Source organism: Silene latifolia, chromosome 10, assembly GCF_048544455.1.
Source record: "Silene latifolia isolate original U9 population chromosome 10, ASM4854445v1, whole genome shotgun sequence".
In the NCBI taxonomy this organism is placed as follows: Eukaryota; Viridiplantae; Streptophyta; class Magnoliopsida; order Caryophyllales; family Caryophyllaceae; genus Silene; species Silene latifolia.
Genome location: NC_133535.1, coordinates 89888307 through 89910868, shown reverse-complemented (window position 1 = coordinate 89910868; position 22562 = coordinate 89888307). Strand labels below are relative to the sequence as shown.

At 36.8% G+C, this 22562-nt stretch overlaps 1 protein-coding gene and 1 non-coding gene across 3 annotated transcripts; both read right to left on the bottom strand.

Annotated features, from left to right (window-relative positions):
• Window positions 1-6280: 6280 nt before the first annotated feature.
• Window positions 6281-6387, bottom strand: LOC141609866 (small nucleolar RNA R71). Its single transcript, XR_012527773.1, has one exon. It is a non-coding gene; the product is annotated as a small nucleolar RNA R71 (small nucleolar RNA).
• An 11304-nt stretch (window positions 6388-17691) lies between these two features.
• On the bottom strand, window positions 17692-21515 carry LOC141605725 (transcription factor bHLH35-like). Of its 2 annotated transcripts, XM_074424604.1 has the most exons (5): window positions 21285-21515; window positions 21035-21197; window positions 19452-19715; window positions 18607-18777; window positions 17692-18008 (listed from the first exon to the last, which is right to left on the bottom strand). In XM_074424604.1, exons 1-5 carry the CDS (start codon window positions 21359-21361, stop codon window positions 17940-17942), a joined length of 744 nt encoding a protein of 247 aa, XP_074280705.1. In that variant the 5' UTR covers window positions 21362-21515; the 3' UTR covers window positions 17692-17939. The 2 variants fall into 2 exon arrangements, with proteins under 2 accessions (XP_074280705.1, XP_074280706.1); XM_074424605.1 differs by lacking the exon at window positions 18607-18777 and having other exon boundaries at window positions 17760-18008; window positions 21285-21455.
• Window positions 21516-22562: the final 1047 nt, after the last annotated feature.

The window sequence follows — 22562 nt, the reverse complement described above, 5'->3', positions numbered from 1 at the left end:
TTTCGATACAAAATGTCCTATGCTAGACGTCTTACGTTTTATCAATTCATGTGAACTTCTTTACAAAGAAATGACCCATACTTGGTATCTCATACCAAGATAGTGGAACTAGCTTATCCTTTGAGTAGATGTCTCCTTCAATTTTGTCCTATCGCATACATCTAGGGTTGCATCTTCTTAACTCCCACTCACTTTCATATTCCTCTTTGCTTCAACAAGCAAAATGAATCTTATGAAGACCTCTCTTCAAGTCATTCGTGATATTTTATACACTTAGTAAGAGTGAATTACTATAAAGTGAGTGCAACATGTGGCAAAATCTCAACTTCTTGCGAAATTGGACTACCTAACCGTTCAATTGTCATCATATGCCTAAACTCTTTAGCGCATAAACAATCGATTTGGCTTTTCTCGAATTGAGCCATTTGACGGTATTATATTGGAGTATTATTTGTGTTTTTGAAAACTCTTTTCGCAAACTTTTGAATTACTCTTGAGTAATTAAAACTAATATGTCATCATCATGGCGGAGGTGTCACTTTCGAAATCAAGACTCTCTTGATAAAATGTGACTCCCTTTCAAACTCATAATAAGAGTTCGCTATATTAAACCCCTTTTAAATATGTATGGATGTTAAGTTGTAAAATAATCGCAATAATTGTTGTAAGCTTATGTAGGTGAATTAGTAAATCATGTTACCAATCATTGCTACCGAATTCTTTCAAAGAAACTGTTTTCTATGAAAGAACGAAACGAGTATAATAATAAATAGAAGATGAAAGGAGGATGAAGTGCGCGATGTCATAGTATATACATTAATTAAAAAGAACGAAAAAATAGGAAAAATTAACATTCAATGTTTTAAAAATACTTGTGAAAACATGTTCAACAAGTTTTAACATTTATATAATGATCTCCCACTAAATTATATAAATTATTCCAAGACCCGTCTTTAGACAAAAATAGGCATCGCTTGGGCGAAACATCCCATAATTATCAAAATTCGGTAAGTCAACGCTTGACTAATTCTACCTCTAGAACTCTTGGTTGACGGATTTCCTCAAATCCATCTACTAGCCCCGGAATACAAGACCGTCTTATACCCCGTTGAGTCCAACCAATTTTGGCGCATGATAACCGTTTACCACCCTACTTACCCAAGGTAAAAAGAAAACACCCCGCTTGGGCGAGCGTGACTCTAATGAACAAGGGATTCATAGGTGTTACTAATTTGTAAGGCTAATCTCAATTTTAGTTATGTGAGAGATCTTGTCAATTTAGTCATAAATTCCCTATAAGTGAACTAAGTCGGTGAATGTAAATGACGTGAATTGACAAACGCGAAAATAATGCATGTGAATGGCGATTTTGGCATGCACGAAAATAAAACAAGCAAGCAAGTAAGCATATGAAAAATCCTAGTATGGCCTCCTAGTTAATAAAAACTAGTCTATTACATTTCGGAAACCAACTCCTTGGTCCCTTGCCTCTTCATTCCAAAAGTGGCTTCTTCTTGTGGGATTTGGAACACCTTCCAAAAATAAACTCCGCCTCGATGTAATCCGTCTTTTGGAAACGTCGGTAAGAATAACTATTACAATTGAATTACATAGCTATTCCTATTATACATTAATTAATAAAATAAATAAAACTATTTAATTAATTACAAACCGACGATACGAGATCGTATTTAATTACAAACAAATTGCTATTCCCATTCATTTCGGGTAATAACAATTAAAATAAACTAGGCCATACTAGGTACAATAAAATAAATACTTTAAATAAATGACAATCATTCATTCAACTTAAATAAATATGCTTAAAATGCTGTAAAATGATGCCAAAATCGCCCTATCTATCGATCGTTGGTATCCATCTCATTTTTGTGGATTTAATCGATTTTTAACTTGTAAAAATCAATAATCAACTCTTAAATCTCATTTAAGTCCAAACTATTTTGGACCTCAAAATTAGTCCTCACTAATTTGATGATGAATAATTAGTTTGATTTGGTGATATTTTGCTAATTTAATCGGTAAAATCATAACTTTTAAGTAATAAATCCAAAATAATTGAAAATATTACCAAAAAACTGAAACAAAAATTTTGAGTATTCTGGAACACTCCCACGAATACCAAAATGTCAGAAAAATTACCCAAAAAATCCGGATAAATTTTATGAAGAAAAATATCGATATTTATCGGTTTTTAACCACTAAAACCAATAAACATCAAAACAAGGTGAAATCCCATTTTAAATTTCACTTTTAACTTTTAAATAATATTTTTAAATGTACATAAATTTATCAAGGGCATAATCAACCGTTTCAAAATTATGTTAATTTATTTCACTTTTATCGACTTTTATCTCATAAAATCAATAAACATGCAAAACTTCAAACCAACCTTCAAAATTTTACATACAATCAGTAGAAAACATGCATGAAACACCATAAAAATTTCATGACCCGAATCAACTTTTAACTATTTTTAGTCAACTCTTAACAAAAATACGACATTTTGACTCGGTTTTCTACCAAAAACCATTAAAAATAGCAAAATAACTTCATAAATCACCAACTTTTACCACAAACCTTTTGAGATCAGTAGGTATGCATGCCCCAAAAAATTCGTGCTGAAACCTCTTCTAACACAATTTTTGAGTTTTTATAAATTATCTCATAATTTATTAATATGCTTAAAATCAACATGCAAATTACAAGCCTAAACTCTGATACCACTTGAAAGATCATAGATCCATATTAGACTCTCTAATAAAAATTAAATTATCTCATAATTTATTATTTTAGTGATCTATGTAACATGCATGCAAATATAAAAGCATAAAAATGAAAGTTAAGGAAAAACAATTTCCTTACATAGATTTTTATGGTAATATGGGCACAAACTAGATCACCTATCTAGTTTGTTCTTGATCTAAAAAGAAATGGATGATCCGCCTTGAAAAACCTTAAAAAAGAAAGTCTTCTCAAGTTGCACCCAAGAACAACACCCAAAATAATCTTACAAGTATTAACTAGATACTTGTAAAATTAACCCTTGATAATATGTGAATATTACTAACAATCTTAGTAATTATATTTATTTTACTAACAACTTAGTAAATAATTTTATTGGTTTTTAGAGAGAAAGACCAACAAGTTTTATTCACATGCAAAATAGTGTACAAGTAAAGTAGTAAATAAAAGAACAACATGTTTGTCTATATAGAGGGGAAGAGGACGGGTGGAGTAGGTAGTGTGAGGGAGTGGATTTGTTTCAATTTTTGTCCAATCTTTATCACATGCACAAAGATCATATGACAATTTTATGGAAGAAAAATAAGCAAAGTGAAATGATTATGATTATAATCATCCACTACACTCCATTTACACGGTCCAATATCCCATTTACGGGTCCATTTTGGTTCTTATATTTGTCGCACAAATACGTGTAAATATTATTTAAACATCGTATTATGTTTAAATGCTTCCAATTAATTTAGTCCAAATCACTCCGTAAAATATACGTGTACCGCTACACATATTATTTTACGTACTAATATTAATCACATTAATCAATTAGTATAATTTTAGTGAATTAACAATTAATTGACTAAAATCCGTCTCATAAAATTTATTATTCAATTATCGCATAATTAAATAATAACTTCCGCTCCTCGAGTTCGCAACTCGAAATCTCTCTAAAATAATCGACTAACCTTTTAGTCTATAAATCAAGGGACTAAATATATTGTATCTCATACAATTAATTAGTTATCAATTGGGGTTCGTTCCTATAGGTGTGACCGAAAGGGGTCAGTTGATCACCGTCGTCTCACGACAATAACGTCAAAATCTAGTTAGCCAACCGTTATCGATTTACGTTAATCAACTGACGAGGATCAAATAATTAAATATCTGATGATATTCCTTTAATAAGATTTATTATGTAAACGCACTATTGATGCGTGTCTATAATATGATGTTTTACATCTTTATTTCCACGCATTTTATGTCCATCATTGGTAGTTTATTCTACTATTTGCCCCATTTCGTCCACTTCCGCCTTTTTTGTGTAATATTGCAGAATTGTGAAGAATTCAGCGGAAATCGAGCTGAATCCGTCCCTAAGTGCTTGGCATAGGATTTGACATGAAGGTTTGACTCGGGAAATGAACTTGGTGCGCGTAGCAAGGCCTGAAAGATAGATTTGCGAGAGTTTCAGAAGCGCATTACCAGCTAACTTGGTCTATAGACTGACCTACATGGTCTATAGACTGTCAGAATGCTGAACAGTTGACTGCAAGAAGAGCAGTCAGTCGATCGACTGGGGTCCATGGTCGATCGACCACATGAGCTGACGTGTAAGTTTTATTTTAAGTCAGAAGCTTATGATATTCTCGACCTTTAGTCGATCGACTGGTTGATATGGTCGATCGACCACTTATGCAATCTGACGAGAATTAAAAGATTTTAACCTAAGCCCATTTGTACTTAGGTTGGGAGAAGGGTTTTACGTGACACTTCTATAACGTAACTCCTTCCTACTGCTTTGGAGATAGGGATTTTTGAGAGAGATTCAGATTGACATACCTAGTTTGTTCTACAGTTTTCATTAGTTTCTTCAATAAAGTTCTTCTTTTGCATCCGGATTAGTTTTCTTGCCTTCTTTATTTCTGGTAATTCTTGTTCTAAATTTTAGTTTGCTTTTATTCCTTATTTATAGATTAGAATTGATTAGTTAGAATCCCTAATACCTAATTCTTTCTTTTTATGCGGTTTTATTGTTCATTTAATTTAGTTATGAATTCTATTGTTTCCATCTTTAGTTTCGTTATCGTTATTAATTCCAGTATGAATAGCTAAATCTCCCGCGCTAAGATGTGAGGGGATCCGTAGCATAGATGGTGTAGTTTAGGTAACCCTGGTTCGGGTAATGGTCGATCGACTGACATAGCTGGTCGATCGACTGGCCTCGTGTTAGATTAGCACTTTTTCAGTTTATTAATTGCAATTTTTGACAAAATCGAATGCATGCGACTAGTTAAAAGCCTAGTATTTGACCAACCCACAAGATCGAGAGATAGGGGAGGTAAAATAGATTAATAAATTGAGATGACTAAATTGCTAAGATCGAAAGATAAGTAATTTAGGCTTTAGGAATCACTATTCAGGGCGAGAGCTAGTTTTAGCGAGACTTAGGGATTAGTAGCATAGGCCGAAAGGAGCTACTAGTTAACTCGGACCGAGAGGACCTGTTATTTGCCCATCTTACATGATTATTTCAGACTTACCTAGAATTACCTCCATCGCAGCTACAGTGAACCGATCGTCTTAGCCTTCTTTTAATCATTGTTTACATTTCTTTCATTATTTGCTTATTTATCTTATGTTATTAGACTTAGTCCAATCCAAAACCCCCCAGAAATTCATAGACTGAAATTAAACAACTTAACTCCCTACCTCCCTGCGGATCGACCCTGTTACCACTAGCTTCTGTTAGTTCTAATAGGTTTTATAAATTTTATTTTTGGTGCACACAACGACAGTGCATAAAATTTTGGCGCCGTTGCCGGGGAGGAAGCGCTAGTTTTAGTTGTTCTTTTATTTTTTAGTCTATTCTCTAGTTTAAGGAACTTCCGTTCCTTAAAATTTTCTCATATTCTTTTTGTAGTTTTATCTTATGCGCAGGTCACAACTTGGTGAGCTATTGCCACTAGATCTCGAGTTAGAGAAGACTTTGCGGGTTAAGAGAAGATTATTTCAAGAATTACCGACAGAGGAAGAGCTGAGTACTCTGTCTAACTTTTACGAGAACGAGCTGTTTGAAGACGGTCAACCATCATCTCCAGCTTCTATCTTTACAGCTGATACAGTTACATCTCCAGAGATGGCTCAAGAGGCGAGTATAGCGAGTCATTCCGAGCCAAAAGCTGAAAATCTCTATAAGGGATTTACTTTACCAGCTGGTACCACTAGAGGGTTTGAAGCAAAACCATCCTATATTAATCTGGTTGAGAGGAACCAATTTAGAGGAGCTGCAAATGAGGATGCTGCCAGGCATATGGAGATATTTGTTGATTATGTCTGTTTTATCCCTCCACCTGAAGGTGTTACTCAGGACCAGATCAAGGAGACTATGTTCATCTATTCACTCCGAGATGCTGCAAGGGAGTGGTATAGGGATCTGGATCATGCTGCTTCAGGTATTACAGATTGGAATTTGTTGGCCTTGGCTTTTTACAAGAAATACTATTCTGCGGACAAGACAAATGCACTTAGAGCTCAGATCACGAGTTTTAAGCAAGGACCTAATGAAGATTTTTATGAAGCTTGGGTCCGATTCAAGAAGCTAATTCGCTCTATTCCGCACCATGGGTTTGAGCAATGGTTTCTGTGCAACCAGTTCTATAATGGTCTTTATGATGATCAGAGAGCTATCCTAGATGTTGCAGCTAATGGGAGATTTCAGGAAAATAGCGGTGAAACAAAGGGGTGGAAAACCATCGAAGACATGGCCACCCATAAAGCTGAGCATGGAAACTCTAGGGGAAATCAAAAGAGAGCTGCTGAATCTCCTGCCGTAGCTGCATTAGAGGCTCTTACGGCGAGATTTGACAAGTATGAGTTAGGAGGAGCTTCAAAGGGTGGTATTTATTAGGTAAATGCTGTGTCAGACGGTCCTTTTTCGTGTAAGAGATGTGGAGGAGAAGGACATGTTGCGGATTTCTGTACCAGTTCCAATGAGGTCTGTGCTGCTTTTCAACATTATAGGCAGACCAACACCTACTTTGATCCTTCTAATGTGCATCCAAATTTGAGGTGGAACAGCCAAAATGTTCTTAATCCAAACCCACCTCAGCAGCAGCAGCAGAATTATGTGCCCCCTCATAAGTAGCAGCAACCATATCAGAAACCACCCTATGTACCTCAGCAGCAGTAGCAGTTTCAAAATTCTGAGGCTTCTGAGTTCAAGAATATGTTTCAGAGCTTGACGGGAATGCTGCGGAAGGAATCTCAGGCTAGAGAGGCTAGTACAAAGATGTTGGAATCTCAAATTGCCCAGTTAGCCAATAAGTTTGCTACTAGAGCTCCGGGGCAGTTACCGTCGCAGCCGGACCAGAAGAAAGAGACCCCGAATGCAATCACACTAAGGAGCGGGTCTACCCTTGATGGACCCGTTACTGTAGGGGATGAGCCCGAGGAAGTTATGGTTGAAAAAGGTGGAAAAGATGATGGAAAAGGAAAGAAGAATAAGAGTGAGAAAAAGACGAACACCAGTATTCACGGTCGATCGACCACCCCTTACTCTTCAGCGACAGTTTCTGATCCTTCTGATCATTCTGGGAAAAAGGAGATCAGTCGATCGACCGACCCCACTGGTCGATCGACTGGTGATGCTGCTGATGTTGAACCATTTCGTCCTCCAATGCCAGATAACTTGAGGGATCTCTTGTTTCGGGGTAAGACGACCCCGCGGTTTTTGAGGGAAACTCCCAATGCTGACGGGACAATTCCAGATCCTAAATATGACCCAGCGTCAGTCAATGGTTCATTTTTGACGCGGCCTGAGGCGGGTACAAGCTATAATAAAGATAGGGTAGTGGATTTCCAATCTAAGTCCAAGGATGTCGGTACGAGAGATGTTGAGGAGAGGGCAAAGCTACTTTTGACAGCCCTTTATCCAGAGAGATTAGTGCCGACCAAGGATCTAAGTCCAAGGATGTCTATAATATGATGTTTTACATCTTTATTTCCACGCATTTTATGTCCATCATTGGTAGTTTATTCTACTATTTCCCCCATTTCGTCCACTTCCGCCTTTTTTGTGTAATATTGCAGAAATGTAAAGAATTCAGCGGAAATCGAGCCGAATCCGTCCCTAAGTGCTTGGCATAGGATTTGACATGAAGGTTTGACTCGGGAAATGAACTTGGTGCGCGTAGCAAGGCCTGAAAATAGATTTGCGAGAGTTTCAGAAGCGGATTAACAGCTAACTTGGTCTATAGAATGACCTACATGGTCTATAGACTGTCAGAATGCTGAATAGTTGACTGCAGGAAGAGTAGTCAGTCGATCGACTGGGGTCCATGGTCGATCGACCACATGAGCTGACGTGCAAGTTTTATTTTAAGTCAGAAGCTTCTGATATTCTCGACCTTTAGTCGATCGACTGGTTGATATGGTCGATCGACCACTTATGCAATCTGACGAGAATTAAAAGATTTTAACCTAAGCCCATTTGTACTTAGGTTGGGAGAAGGGTTTTACGTGACACTTCTATATAACGTAACTCCTTCCTACTGCTTTGGAGATAGGGATTTTTGAGAGAGATTCAGATTGACATACCTAGTTTGTTCTACAGTTTTCATTAGTTTCTTCAATAAAGTTCTTCTTTTGCATCCAGATTCGTTTTCTTGCCTTCTTTATTTCTGGTAATTCTTGTTCTAAATTTTAGTTTACTTTTATTTCTTCTTTATAGATTAGAATTGATTAGTTAGAATCCCTTATACCTAATTCTTTCTTTTATGCGGTTTTATTGTTCATTTAATTTAGTTATGAATTCTGTTGTTTTCATCTTTATTTTCGTTTCCGTTATTAATTCCAGTATGAGTAGCTAAATCTCCCGCGCTAAGATGTGAGGGGATCCGTAGCGTAGATGGCGTAGTTTAGGTAACCCTGATTCGGGTAATGGTCGATCGACTGACATAGCTGGTCGATCGACTGGCCTCGTGTTAGATTAGCACTATTTCAGTTTATTAATTGCTATATTTGACAAAATCGAATGCATGCGACTAGTTAAAAGCCTAGTATTTGACCAACCCACAAGATCGAGAGATAAGGGAGGGAAAATAGATTAATAAATTAAGACGACTAAATTGCTAAGATCGAAAGATAAGTAATTTAGGCTTTAGGAATCACTATTCAGGGCGAGAGCTAGTTTTAGTGAGACTTAGGGATTAGTAGCATATGCCGAAAGGAGCTACTAGTTAACTCGGACCGAGAGGACCTGTTATTTGCCCATCTTACATGATTATTTCAGACTTACCTAGGATTACCGCCATCGCATCTACAGTGAACCGATCGTCTTAGCCTTCTTTTAATCATTGTTTACATTTCAATCATTATTTGCTTATTTATCTTATGTTATTAGACTTAGTCCAATCCACCCCCCCCCCCCCCCAGAAATTCATAGACTGAAATTAAACAACTTAACTCTCTACCTCCCTGCGGATCGACCCTGTTACAACTAGCTTCTGTTAGTTCTAATAGGTTTTATAAATTTTATTTTTGATGCACACAACGATAGCGCATCAACTATTGTGGAGGACACTAACTCCAACAGGTTGTTGTTGAGAGTGGTACACAAGAAGGTGAACAAGAAGAAGAGAATGAAGAAGAAGAAGAGAATGAAGAAGAGGAAGAAGAGGGAAGTGCAAGTGAGAGTGGTGATGACTCCACATCCATGGAGGTTGATGATGCCTCAAGTGAGGAGGTTGATGATGATGATGATGACGCAATGGGCGAGGACTAGCAAACTCTTGGGAGGATCCTACATTCCTACACCTCCTTTATGGTTTGTCTACTTCTCTTGTTTTTCTTATAATTTTTTATCTTGATCATGATTTGTGGAGTCCTAGCATCATCTAGAGGACTAACACCTTGGCCCCATTGAGGTGTTCATTTTATTGTTCCCATTTTCAAAATCCAAAATGACAAATTTTAAGTTACATGCATTGCACTTCTATGCATGAACTCCCCCAATTTTTGACATTAGAAATAGTGTCTATTTTGGTTTGGGGAAGTTTATGCATATGCATTGGGAGCTAATCTAAATTATGCTCTCCAACCATAACAAAAACCCATGCATCATATAATATAGTTTAGATTGCATTCATTTGTTATATATGTCATATAGAATTGCATTTAGCTAAAGCATGCATTCATTCATATCATTACATTTATCCAAAAATCCCAAAAAACATGTACTTTCTTTTTCATTCCTTCTCCTACATGTACATTGAGGACAATATCCAAAATAAAGTGGGGGATGGGAATTTATATTCCAAAAATGATAAAAATTGAAAAATTTGAAAAATACAAAAACATGTCTTTTTATTTCATAAACATAAAAACCATACAAATTTGAAAAATTCAAAAATACAAAAACATGTTCATTTCCTTTGTAGTGTAATCTTGTATATATTGTGTTTGTTCATCCTTTTTCACATTGATTGACTACGCCACATCTGAGACATGAGGATATAGAAGACCGCATGGTATGATTTTTCCAATCTCCTTTTTCCTCTTTATGTTAATGACTATGTGGGTTTATTTTGATTGATGCGGTATAAACAATGTGAATTTAGGATTGCATTTAGATTATTTGGCATACTAGTTGGTAGAACCATATGTATTAGGATGTATAAATGTTAGTTGCATCGTGGCATATAGTTGCATTTAGGAGAAAATTTTGTGAAACCGTCTATTTGGGAAGCTTGATAAGTGTATATAAGGCCCTTGTAGATACTTTTTCTTCTTAAGACTTTGCTTGTTAGAATACTTGTAAAATACCCTAGGATGTGTCATGCTAGTATCCTTTGACCCATGGATTAAGGCCTAGTCAAGAGTACCTTGTGGTGTGATAACTCCTTGGCTACCGTTTATTCCAAGGTGACCCTTGAAACCATGCAACCATCATCCATGTTCTACCACATTTTGTCATCAAAGGGATTGGGCACAAAAATTGTTCAAAATTTGAGTTCAAGAATTGAAATGAAAAGTCAAAAGGTTTGCAATTGCATCAAAAGAAAAGAGGAGTAATAAAAATGAAAACTCCTATGCTTCAAATATAAGCACCCTCACTACAAATGGGGTGACTTTGAAAATGTTCAAAAGAAAATGCAAAAAGTTGAAAGTTGTCAAGTATTGAAATGTCAAACATCAAAAGAAATGGCAAAAAGAAAGTGTTCTCAAATGTCAAATGCCACAAGAAATTGGGGGAAAAAACAACAACAAAAGCAAACTCCCACATGAAACTCAAAATTCTATTGATCCCTTTTCCATCGTATCCACTTTTGTGCATGGTAGAGAGGGGACGACCCTTCTTCTTGTCTAGGCAAGAAGGGGAATTCCGCGATCCTCCGGTGTTTCTAACACCATAGGGAGTCTACTCTTGACAAAAGCATTTAACGATTGAGGACAAAGGTACCCTAGCTTGACATAACTTGGAGGTGATTTATTGGTATCCTTCTAGGCTTAGTAGTTTGAAGAAACCATATCTATAATGGAATGTGTACCCTTAGATTGCTTCCCCTTTAGATAATTTCCGCCACTTAGATGAGGAAAGTGGCTATTCTTTTGTAAGATGCATCCATTACTTGATTTTGTGTGCTTTAATGCTTGGATGTATCGCCATTTTGGCAAGCCCCACCTTGCCTTGCAAGAAGGCATCCTACCTCATGGTTGTCTTGTTGTGAGTTGAAGGGGCGGAGTGAGACCCGCTAATTGTCCCATATCGGCTATATTAGTAGGTTAGTTTGAATAAGGGTCCTAGTTTTGTCACCTCTTTACTCGGGACGAGCAAAGGTTCGGTTTGGGGATATTTGATGTGACCAATATTTGAGCATATTTAGTCCCCGAATTAGCCTCGTTCCTATGTTTTTTAGTGCATAATTGGGTCATTTACTATCTTTAGTCCTTTGTTTTGCATATTCTTTGAGGTTTTGTTCCCTTGGTAGGAGAGGAGTGCAAACCTTGTATTTTCATGGCAAAATAAGGCTAAATTGATTGAATCCAATGACCAAGCATCAAAGTGAAGACAAGACTAGAAGGCATTTGTACATAATATAGTAGATGGGCAATGATGGGAAGATCCTTGCATCTCCAACAAGATCCTTGAGGATTGTTGGAGAAAGAAAAGAAGAGAAGCTGACTGGCTGCTGATCCGGGCGTCGCAGTGCACGGGACGAGCATCCTGGCCTGCCACAATCCGAGCGTCCCGTGGTCAAGACGCTCGTCCTGGTCCCTCTCAATCCAAGCGTCGCCCTCACCAATCCGCTTGGATTCCTCTCCAGTGCAGACCGTCTCTCCCTCAAGCCGCTCGGGATGAGCATATTCTATGAAGACTAGCAAAGCGGAGATGAGCATCTCCTTCGAGAGGAGCACTTCCTCAACTTTTCTTAAAGGTCTTAATCGTCATTTAAGTCCTTAGTAACCCTAATTTATGTACCTAATCCTTAGTATAAATACCCGATTGTACTAATTAGATTGGGGAGGCTTTTTATGTTATTCGAATCCAATTTTAATCTCATCTTAATCTTGTAATCAACTCTTAATTAAGCATTAATACAAATCTCATTTCCTTAATTTCTCTATTGTTCATCATTTATTTTGGGTAATTGAAGATTATTTGGGGTTTATTTGGAGGATTGACAACCTTCCATCAATCACCAAGTACTTCTATTATTCTTTGCTTATTATTTGGAATCATCATTAGGTATAATTCTCTTAATCCCTTTTTAATTATTGTTAATCATCTTCATTTATTCATCATGTTTTGTCTTGCTAGTATGATTGACAACCTTGTTAGCATGTTAAACTTGATAATGAGTGAGTAGTCATCTTAACCAGGGTTAATGGAGAATTAGGGGAAACCAACATGGGGATTGATTCATGCTTAATCTAATATGCTTTCATAATTAATTTGCTTGCTTGTTGTGATTTCAACTTATGCACATGTTATGTTTGATGAAATGCGAGCCTATGAATCCTTGCATTTTTTACCCATCACTTATCTTTTCAATGAGACTTGTAAGACATAAAACAACTCGAGTCTCATTAGACCATGCATATAGTTGGATAGGGAGGATTAAGTCGACTTGTAGGTGTTGTACAATCTAATCGATTTGGCTCCGGGACCCAAACCTTCCTAGGGATTGTAAGATATACACTAATTCGATCCCATCACAACAATAATTGCTTGCATCTAGTAGAAAACATGTTCGTATGATTAAATCCCATGAATCCCCTATGAACCCATGACACCCTAGTGCTTTTAATCAATTGTTTACATCTCATTTTAATCATCTTGCTTGTTTATTTACACTGTTATTTAGCTTAGTTGATCTCCTACCTCAACCCAAATTGTGACACCCTTATACACGACCATTTGCAATCGAAAATCCTACATCAATACCCGTCCCTTGGGATCCGACCTTTACTTACCTCTTTACTAATAGTAGAGTAGTTTGTGAAGTTATAAATATTGTTTTGGTCTAGGTAACTCCTAACGACAAGTAACCGAACACACGATAAGTATCGACCACATATTGACTAAATTTTAGCATGTTGGAGAAATTTAGCATGTTTGACTTACAAATAGGCTATTTAGAGCGTTTGACTAATGACATATTAAAATAGTATATTGGGATTCAATATGCTATTTTGCAATATGCTTATCATACCAGCATATTGATTAGCAGATTATAAAGAGAAAAAAAATGTCTTCTTTACTACTTTAAAAAATATTAACACTACTTTCATATGTGACAAACTGTAGCATTTCGTTCTCTCTCTCTCTCTCTCTCATAAAACAAATCTCCCCAAATTCTCTTTAAAAAAATCCCCTAAAATCTTCTTTGTAACCTCCACCTTTCCCATCCACCCACCGTCCTTCTCTGTTTGTTCTGTCGCCAGAGATGGGCCCGTCCGACCCTATCTCCGGCGATATTCCCTTTATCAATCTTAATTTCTAATCTTTCATTCCAGTTATTTCACTCATCCAATTCGATTCAAATCTCGCATGCCTTCTCCGTGGTCATGACCCGTTGTATACTGTTATCCATGCTTCTAATTCTTGATTAATTATTACTACAGTATGCCATGTTTTTAAAGCACTTTCCGTCATCATGCATCTTAAAGGAACTTTGTTTCTGGTCTGGTGTTTTCTACCTTATGTTTGTGGAGTGGTGTTGGTTCTCTGGTTCCACTTGCTCTCCGCATGTCTTTGTCATCGATCTCCTTGCATGCATCTGGGGTGGAGTTGTGTTGGTTTTGTTGTTGCCGTAAAAGGCTTTCGTCCATCTGGGTAGGGTCTCTCATTGACGTTCCCGTCCCTCCGTTCCCTCGTCCTGTCACCGATGAACTTGAATCCATCCCAGAGGTTTTCCCTCTTCTCCCCCCCACCCCTGGTATGATTTTCTTGTTTTATTTTTGGTCTGTCTGTGTCGATCGATGAGTATAGCTCATCATGTTGCTTTGCTGCTGTTCTATGCGGTTTCGATTTGGGTCAGGTATGGTGATCCTCCATTCCTCCCACCTATCGGCCCCATTTTCTATATCACTAGTGTGTGTCAGTGTTGTCCCATTGTCTGGTCCGGTTGCATGTAAGACGGTGGTCATGGGAAGTGGCGTTTGGTGATTTGGGTGTCTTTGTAGTGTTTTGATCCGCCTGGTGGATTTGGTGTTGGGCCATCAACTGGTGCTTTGGTTGCATACATGTGTGTCATGGACGTTTTCGAGTCAGTCATTGTTTTGAGTCTTTGGATCTTTGGAACTTTGGTAGCTTGGATGGTGCTTTTGGGGATCTTTTGCTGACCTTTACGGCGATTTTGGGTTCATTTCTATCTTTGGATTGGTGAATTTGAGTGTGTTTGATTTTCATTTGGATTGTATGGGTTTGAATTGGCTTGAGTTGGGTCTTCGGTGTGGTTGGATGGTTTGGAGGTGGTGGTTTAATTTAAATCGATGTCATCACAAGTTAATTTTATGTTGTTTTTATGTTTTAACAATCTCCTTCTATAGGAGTCTTTGTTGTAGTTCTGGGGTTCGTTCAAGGTTCTTGGCTGGAAGATTAGTTGGGGTGTGCTCTCTAGTCCGTCTAATCAGTTTACTTGGTTCTTTGGGTTGTTGGACTTTGGACTGTTGGGGTCGATCACCATGGAGTATGAGATTCTTCTCCGCTGAAGACAAGCTTTTTCGGCTCATTCTTCCCCCTTTATTTCTACGCTCTTGTGGCGTAAGTGCACCTGGTCTGTCCCGTTTGCCTCATTGAATTGTTAGTAACGCAGTTGACATGGATGAGGTTGCTCGTGGTCAACTTATTCTTCATCATCCTGCTCTCGTTACTTCAGTTTGCTTTGTTGTAATTTTTACTTTTAATAAATGTTTATGTAATCTTTAAGGTTGGCTTGGATGCACTAGTTTTGCTAGTCGGGCTTCTAATGCAATTTAGTCGACTAGCTTGTTCTGTAACTTTTTGGGTACTATAATTACCCTTTCTCTTCCTGTAAAAAAAAAACATATAAGTAATTAATAAATAATTTATTTATGTCCTTATTTGTTATTTTACAAAGAAGTTAAACAATATGTTACTCTAAATCTGTCAATTACCAAACACCTCTAAAACAATTCTGCACCTAAATCTACTAGTCATACCTGCTAAATCATTCTGCTGGTCAGATCTGCTTTCTAAATCTACTTCTGCCAATATTAATCCGTTGTTTACTAAACATGGCCTAAACAAGATTTATAAGACTATAATATCTCATTGCTCACACTCTTATTCATACATAACATATACTCCATCCGTCACACTCATTAGTTATCATTTGGTTTTGCTACAAAGACCAAGGAGGTGTGAGACAGAGTACTTTAATAATTAATACTAATATTGTTTCTCAAACTTACCACTTACTACAATGGTAATATCACGGCCTGGTTTACTATTAACCTCCAGTGCAAAGAGTTTTCTTCTTCCTGGTCTACCATCTTTTCCTTCGGTGTGTGGCAGTTATGGAAAAGGCGTAACGCTTGGGTTTTCCAAAGGCGCTCCATCCCTCTCTTAAACACTTGCCACATGATTAAAAATCTTGCCATTCAGTATACTAACACTTTGACGTGCCAACCTGACCCGACTACTTCCCTTACGACCCACTCGATTACCCCTTCTTGGACTCCCCCTATTAGTAATATTGTTAAAATCAATGTGGATGCCTCCTGGATCTCGTGTTCAAGTCATGCAGGTATTGGGTTTCTTTTGAGGGACCATAATGGATTATGGGCTGGTGGTGGTTGGAAGACTATTTTCGCCGATGATCCTCTATGTGATGAACTCGTTGCTATCCGGATTGCCCTCCTCTTTTCCTTGGATGCGGGTTGGAACAATGTCCACCTCGCTACTGATTATGCACATGCCTCCAAACTCATCTCTGTGGACAATGCTGCTCCATCTCGGCTCACAAATTTGATTAATGATTGCAGGGCGCTAAAGGATCGATTCCAAGTCTGCCAAATATCCTTCGAAGATAGAAGAACAAATGTTATCGCGGATATGATAGCAAAGTACGCTAGAAAGCGTATGGATGATAGTGGAGTCCTCCATATCTTGACCCAACCTTTGCCATGGATCCAGCAAGCACTGACAGTAGACTTCCAGTAGCCTTTTCCTTTGCTGCTTTGATCATGTTTGTAATTTTTAGCTGGTTTGTAACCCTTCAACTTTGTTGTTATGTCCTTATTACTTTGTTTTGTTATGGGTCTGCACTTTGGTGGACAAAGTGGGTTATTTCTATTTGTAATCTTATGTATGGTGATAGTTTGCTTGTAAGAACTATTTAATTTATCAGAGTTCCTTTTAACCAAAAAAAAAAAAAAAAAAAAACTTACCACTTACACATGGAATAATATTATGCTGTAAATGAAAATAATAACTATTGATTGATACACCTTAAAATGAAAAATGATTGTATTAACACGGAGGTAGTAGTAAATAACCAATGATAAATGTTTCACATTTAGCTCATGTACAAATTAAGGATACCTAAACAAGATTGCACCAAGAATATTGTTTTTTTTTTTTTTTTTTGACAATTACGGTAAATTACTCATAACCATTTTACATTCAATATATAGGAGACAAACTAACCCCCACCGTTGTTCTTGTATCTGCTGAAGGAACAACTCCCTCCATTAAATCTGATTACTACTCAATAGACACCCTTTGCCATTCTCTAGCACCACCTTCACAATACACTTGGGTAGTTGAACAACGCTATTGTAGTAGCTTTCATTTCGAGCTCACCAAATGTGTCTACTATGGGAATACAAATATTGAATGTCTCAGACAGACAGCAACCTAATGCATTCAGTACTGTAGGCGCAAGTAAAGAAAAAGGCGGTTGATCGTCTCTGAATATTTGCCACAGATACATACGGCAGCTGTCCTCACTACAAACTCCTCTTCTCATCACCCTCTTTTTACATTTAATCTTTCAAGCATCACAAGCCAAGCAATGAATGAGCACCATACAAATTCTTTTATTTTACCTTTCCTTTCTCCCTCACTATCCTTAATTTTCACTTTTAAATACGACGTACATGTCAGCCTCTTTCAAACAAAAAAAGGATTATTCTCACTTAAGATGTCAAAGTTCAGTTCCCCTAGCTGAGCCTTAACTTGTTTTCGACCGTTTGCTACGGTCTTAACATAAGCCTCTTATGTTGTTGAGTAGGACAATCTTTTATTTATTTATTTATTTATTTATTTATTTATTTATTTATGATAAAGAAGGATCTAAACGAGAAGACAATTTCAAGGACGAGAATTCAAACCTACCACCATTTGTTTATTAGTCATCAGTCTCAACCATAAGAAACAGAGCTCACGAGTTAACAAATGACGGAGCATATCAGAATAGTACTTATAGACTTTTGATGCTGAGCTTTGAGCAAAATCGGAAACAGACCAGAAATTGAGATTCGTTTGTTACAAACCAATGACATTTGAGAGTAATCACTGATCAATCATGGAGATGATGGCGTGCAAATAATGACAAGAACGTCATGAAACTTCCACTTCTCCTTGATGATACAAATGTCAGAACGAAAAAAAAAAAAAAAACTTTCCGGAGAACACATGTAAGGCCAGATTATTAGACGCGGGCTGATGAAATTGCAGCTTCAATGTTTACAACGAGGTGATCCTTCTCCACTTCATCAGCCTGGATGATCAAGCACAAATACAAAAATGATGCGAACTAACTATGTATAGTTGTATACATATAAGAAATGCATGAAAGTGATGCAAAAACAAACCATACGAACGTTCCATATATGTTATGAAATGGACATGGACTATAATGAATTGCCTTGCCAAATTTTCTATCTTCCGTTCATACTATGATGTGAACACAAAAACATTTGGTTTATTTATTGATTTGATGAGACAGCTACATGTGGCTTATTAATATAATCAAACTCTTCTGATCTGTGGCATGCTGAATTGCTGATTGAGAGCGACTACAGACAAATACTATTACAACCACCACCAACAATTTCTTAATCCCAACTCATTTCGGAGCGACCCATCAATAATTAACTACCTTTTCTTACGAATTTCTTCTGAACACGATTATATTTGTTATAGAACACATCATCAGATAATTATCTTGTACTGTACATTTATTTCAGGTCTTATAGGTTAATAGAGAAGCAAATCTAGAATGTTCAAGGGTAAGTCCAAAATTATTTCGAAATATTTAACTCGATTTGCTACACAAGTAAAAAGTGGGGATTGAGATTTGAGAGAGACAGACGAACCTCAACAAAAAGTGTCTTCAATAGTCTCCCAGAAAAAACAGTAATATGAGCTGTGATAATTCTAAGCTTCAAGGCTTCAAATAACTCGCATAATTTTACCAAAACGCCCTCCCTCTTACAGCAAGTCAAGCTTACTACCACTGTCCTGTCACCCACGTATGACACCCTCATCTGCGCCACATATATTATTATTATTATTATTATTATCATCAGAATTATGTTAGCAAATCTGCATAACTAATTTGTAAAACCGATACGATCTTGCGGGTATCAAATCAAGTTCATTAGTATCTTCAAATATGTGGAAGATGAGTTGTCATAAATTATAAGTACTCCGTTCATTAGTATATTGTATCGTGGGGGTTCTTGACCACAATTTATTTAGTTTACTACTCCCTCCTTTCCAGTCAATTGTTTACCTTTTCCATTTTAAGATGTTTCAGTTAATTATTTACCTTTATAATTTGGGAATGTCTTTGATGAACAATTTGATCATCTATATTCAATTTTGTCATCCAATACTTGATCTCCTCCTATTTCTAGGTCTTTAATTTGTGGCATTACCAAAGGTAAACAAATGACGGGGAGGGAGGGAGTACAATTCTAACATCTTGTTAGTATTACAATATGACTTCTAACTTAGGACATGATCCTTTCCCTATAGAAAAATATGCCACTACAGAGGATGATGTACCTAAGATTTTGTTTTTTATCGTCTCCCTTCCATTATTGAACATAAAAAAATTAGAGCATCAATCAATCATTGACAAACTACCGCCAAATATAATAATCTCACAAAATCTTTGAGAAAAGTAGGTAAAAATTAATCATCTGAAAATACCCACCTCTAAGTCATCAATGGCGGGTGATTTGCAACTACCATTAGAGCTGAAAGACTCTGAATTTCCATGATCAAGCCTTTTCTTTTTACTTGGTTTAGTGGGAACGAACGGAATATCTTGATCATAATCTACCGAACATGGGCTATCACAGTTGTTGATGGATCTGTAGCTTTCCAAGTCCAGAATTTCTGTTTTGATGAAGCCTTGCTGCTCTTGAAGTTCTTGTATGTACGATATTGCATCCTTTATTATGGAAGCTTTATCCATCTGTTACGCAGTCATTTCAACAATGGAGGAATATCAATCTAGACAGTCTTTTTGCAAAACCATTTTACCCTAAACTAATGTAAAACATTTCACAAAAAGACACCCATGGAATAAAAGTATGGCAGTTGTTTGTCTTCTTATAGTAAGTATATGAGTAGTTATGTAAAACTGTTGCATAGAAGAATTAGTGATATTAATAATTCAATATGATCTCAATGTCTCCATTTCTACTTTAAGTTGCTCCGTGAGGATAATTACATAGAAACTATTTAAACAATTTCGGAGGACTATTCTAAGATGATAGATAATTAAAATTGGGTTAACATGTACATGGAACAACAACAAATTCACAATATGAAATTATGGACAATTTAGTAAGTTAATTTGTTTATTTCAACATTTACAAATTAAAACCAACTCCAATGGCTTCATCAAAACTAAAAATAAACGATTAAGGAACACATTCCTAAAAATAGCTATCTAGGGAAACTGTCAACAAATACCCATAAATTTGACGCTGCAAATTTGTGGGTGTTTTCTACTTTTCTGTGAGATTTTAAAACATTATCATTCGTATTACCTCCATTATACTCCGTATGACGCTTATTTGTTTACCTATTCTATATGAGTGTGATTAACTGGGCCATTGTTTGCCAGCTGGAGCCGAGGCTTTGTGTACCTCTTATTTGGCCCAGCTTGAGCTTGTTTACAGTCGGAGAAAATTCCATCCGTTGATGGCTCCGGTCTGATTTAAATGGGCCTCACATGTGTGGGGGAGTGTGAAGAATACCATATTAACCCACATGTGAGTGTCCCACATTGAAGGAGAAAGAGAGATTGTACCACTTTATAACCAAATGGGCTACTCCTCCTATTGCCAATTGGTTTTAGGATGGAACTTCCCTTGTGTTGTTAAGTGGTCTGTCTCTCTTCCATTCGGATAAGGCTCAGGCCCATTTGCATGATTTAACAGAGGGTCTCAATCATTTGTTTAACTTTTTCTATATTGATAATACTTTTGAAGGGTAATTTGATCATCAACATAAACTACGGAGTATTATTTATTTGTCACTCAATAACACCAGTTTACACCATCCTCCAATGGTCCCCTAACCTCTCCTTGGTCTTTGTGGCAGAAGCAAAGGTAGACATTTTGATCAGTTATTGACAAACCATTAGCAACATTACAACAATCGAAACAACAAAAGTCTTAGTTCCAAAATGATTTGGCGTACGGTAATTAGCAACATTAATTATTATTGGTAATTTAAAAGTCAGAGTAGTAATCAAGTAAATAAAAAGAAAATAAGAAATGTTACCTTGGTAATGTTGGGAACAACAGCTCGAAGAGCAAAGAGGCGATCATTGAGCTTCTTCCTTCGATTTCTTTCAGACACAATATTCTTGGATCCCAATGGAGATGCAATTCCATCAGGCGAGCTTGAATCGTAGTATGTTGAAAAACTCTCCTCAAATCCCAAACTAATAATCAAAACAAAAAAATCCAATTAAATTTATGCAAATAACACAACGACATTTAAACAAAATTAGAAGAGGGAAAAGGCAAACCTGTCAAGTTCTTGAGAATGGTAAAACATATTAGTTTCCCAGTAAAGTTGGTACTCTGCCTCACCAAAATTATCCATGTTATGAGTTTTTGAGTGTTGTCTCTTCTGAATTTGGTGAATCCAATTATTTTTGATGTCAAAGTTGAGTGGAGAGAAAGACAACTCAGTCACTTGATGCGTTTCTTTATATATAAAAAAGATGTAGGACAGATCTTGATGCTAAAATTAAAATACTAACACGAGCTGATTTGGAATTCGGCAGGTATATTAATTTATTTGTCGTTTTTGATTTTTTATGTCACGGTTTGACTTTCATTTTTGATAGAATGATTTGGTAAAATTATTCAAATTTAAATCATTTTTGTTGTTTTAGTTATTAGACCTTTAAAACGGGTTATTTGAGGTTCGGTATCATGTCGGGTTAAATCGGTCCGACTTACATCGAGTTGACCTTAGTTTTGATGGGCACATTTTGGTTAGCCACTTTAATCGGTTTGTATTTTTACGAGCCGAGTATGTCTTCGGGTAAATTTTCGATCAATTTGGCGATTCTTAGTACAACAGTGAGTCAAAATGTTCCTTTCGATTTCTGCTCATAATCGTCTGATGACTATTGTTAAACAAGTTCACAGAAACATGGGGGATGACCCACTATCCCTGCGCTCTTCGGCCGAAGAAGAAATGACAAAGCATTTATTGCGTTCGTGTTCGGTTTCGATGGAAAGTTGGAGCCAAGTGGGTGGAATGGCAACCTTCTCTTCTTTCTCGACTGAAAACTTTACTGATTGGTTAACTAATAAGCTAATCTAATCTAATCTAGGACTAATTACCTCCATGATCGGAAGGGTTAAATTACAAACTATGGATAGATGACTGATTACCTTCATGATCGAAAGGGCTCCCCTTGCTACGTCAAAGCTAATTCTAATCTAATCTAAGACTAAGAATCTATGATCTAAAGAGAGACTAAGTTGTACTTGTTGTTATTTGAGCTGTGTCTCTTGCTTAGACGAATGCCTCCTTTATATAGGTGATATCCAACTTCTTGGAAACTACTCCTTAGTGGGGAGGCGATAGAATAACCGCAGAGTCTTCTTGAAATTTCATCAAGGCGCTTGATATAGCATTCCTTAGCTCAGCGTTCTTCTTCTTGGACTTCATTTATCTTCGACATAGATTAACATGATCATACCCAACAACGTGTTCTTTAGTATATAGGGCCACATATCCTTAAAATAATTAATTTAGTACCTTAACTAAATTAGGCGCCAACAAATAC

Coding starts and splice junctions, on each gene's coding strand:
- LOC141605725 (XM_074424604.1), bottom strand. CDS start 21,361: ATGGATAATTTTGGTGAGGCAGAGTACCAACTTTACTGGGAAACTAAT. Junction 21,198..21,284: donor CATTCTCAAGAACTTGACAG/GTTTGCCTTTTC, acceptor TTTGATTATTAG/TTTGGGATTTGAGGAGAGTT. Junction 18,778..19,451: donor CCGCCATTGATGACTTAGAG/GTGGGTATTTTC, acceptor TATGTGGCGCAG/ATGAGGGTGTCATACGTGGG.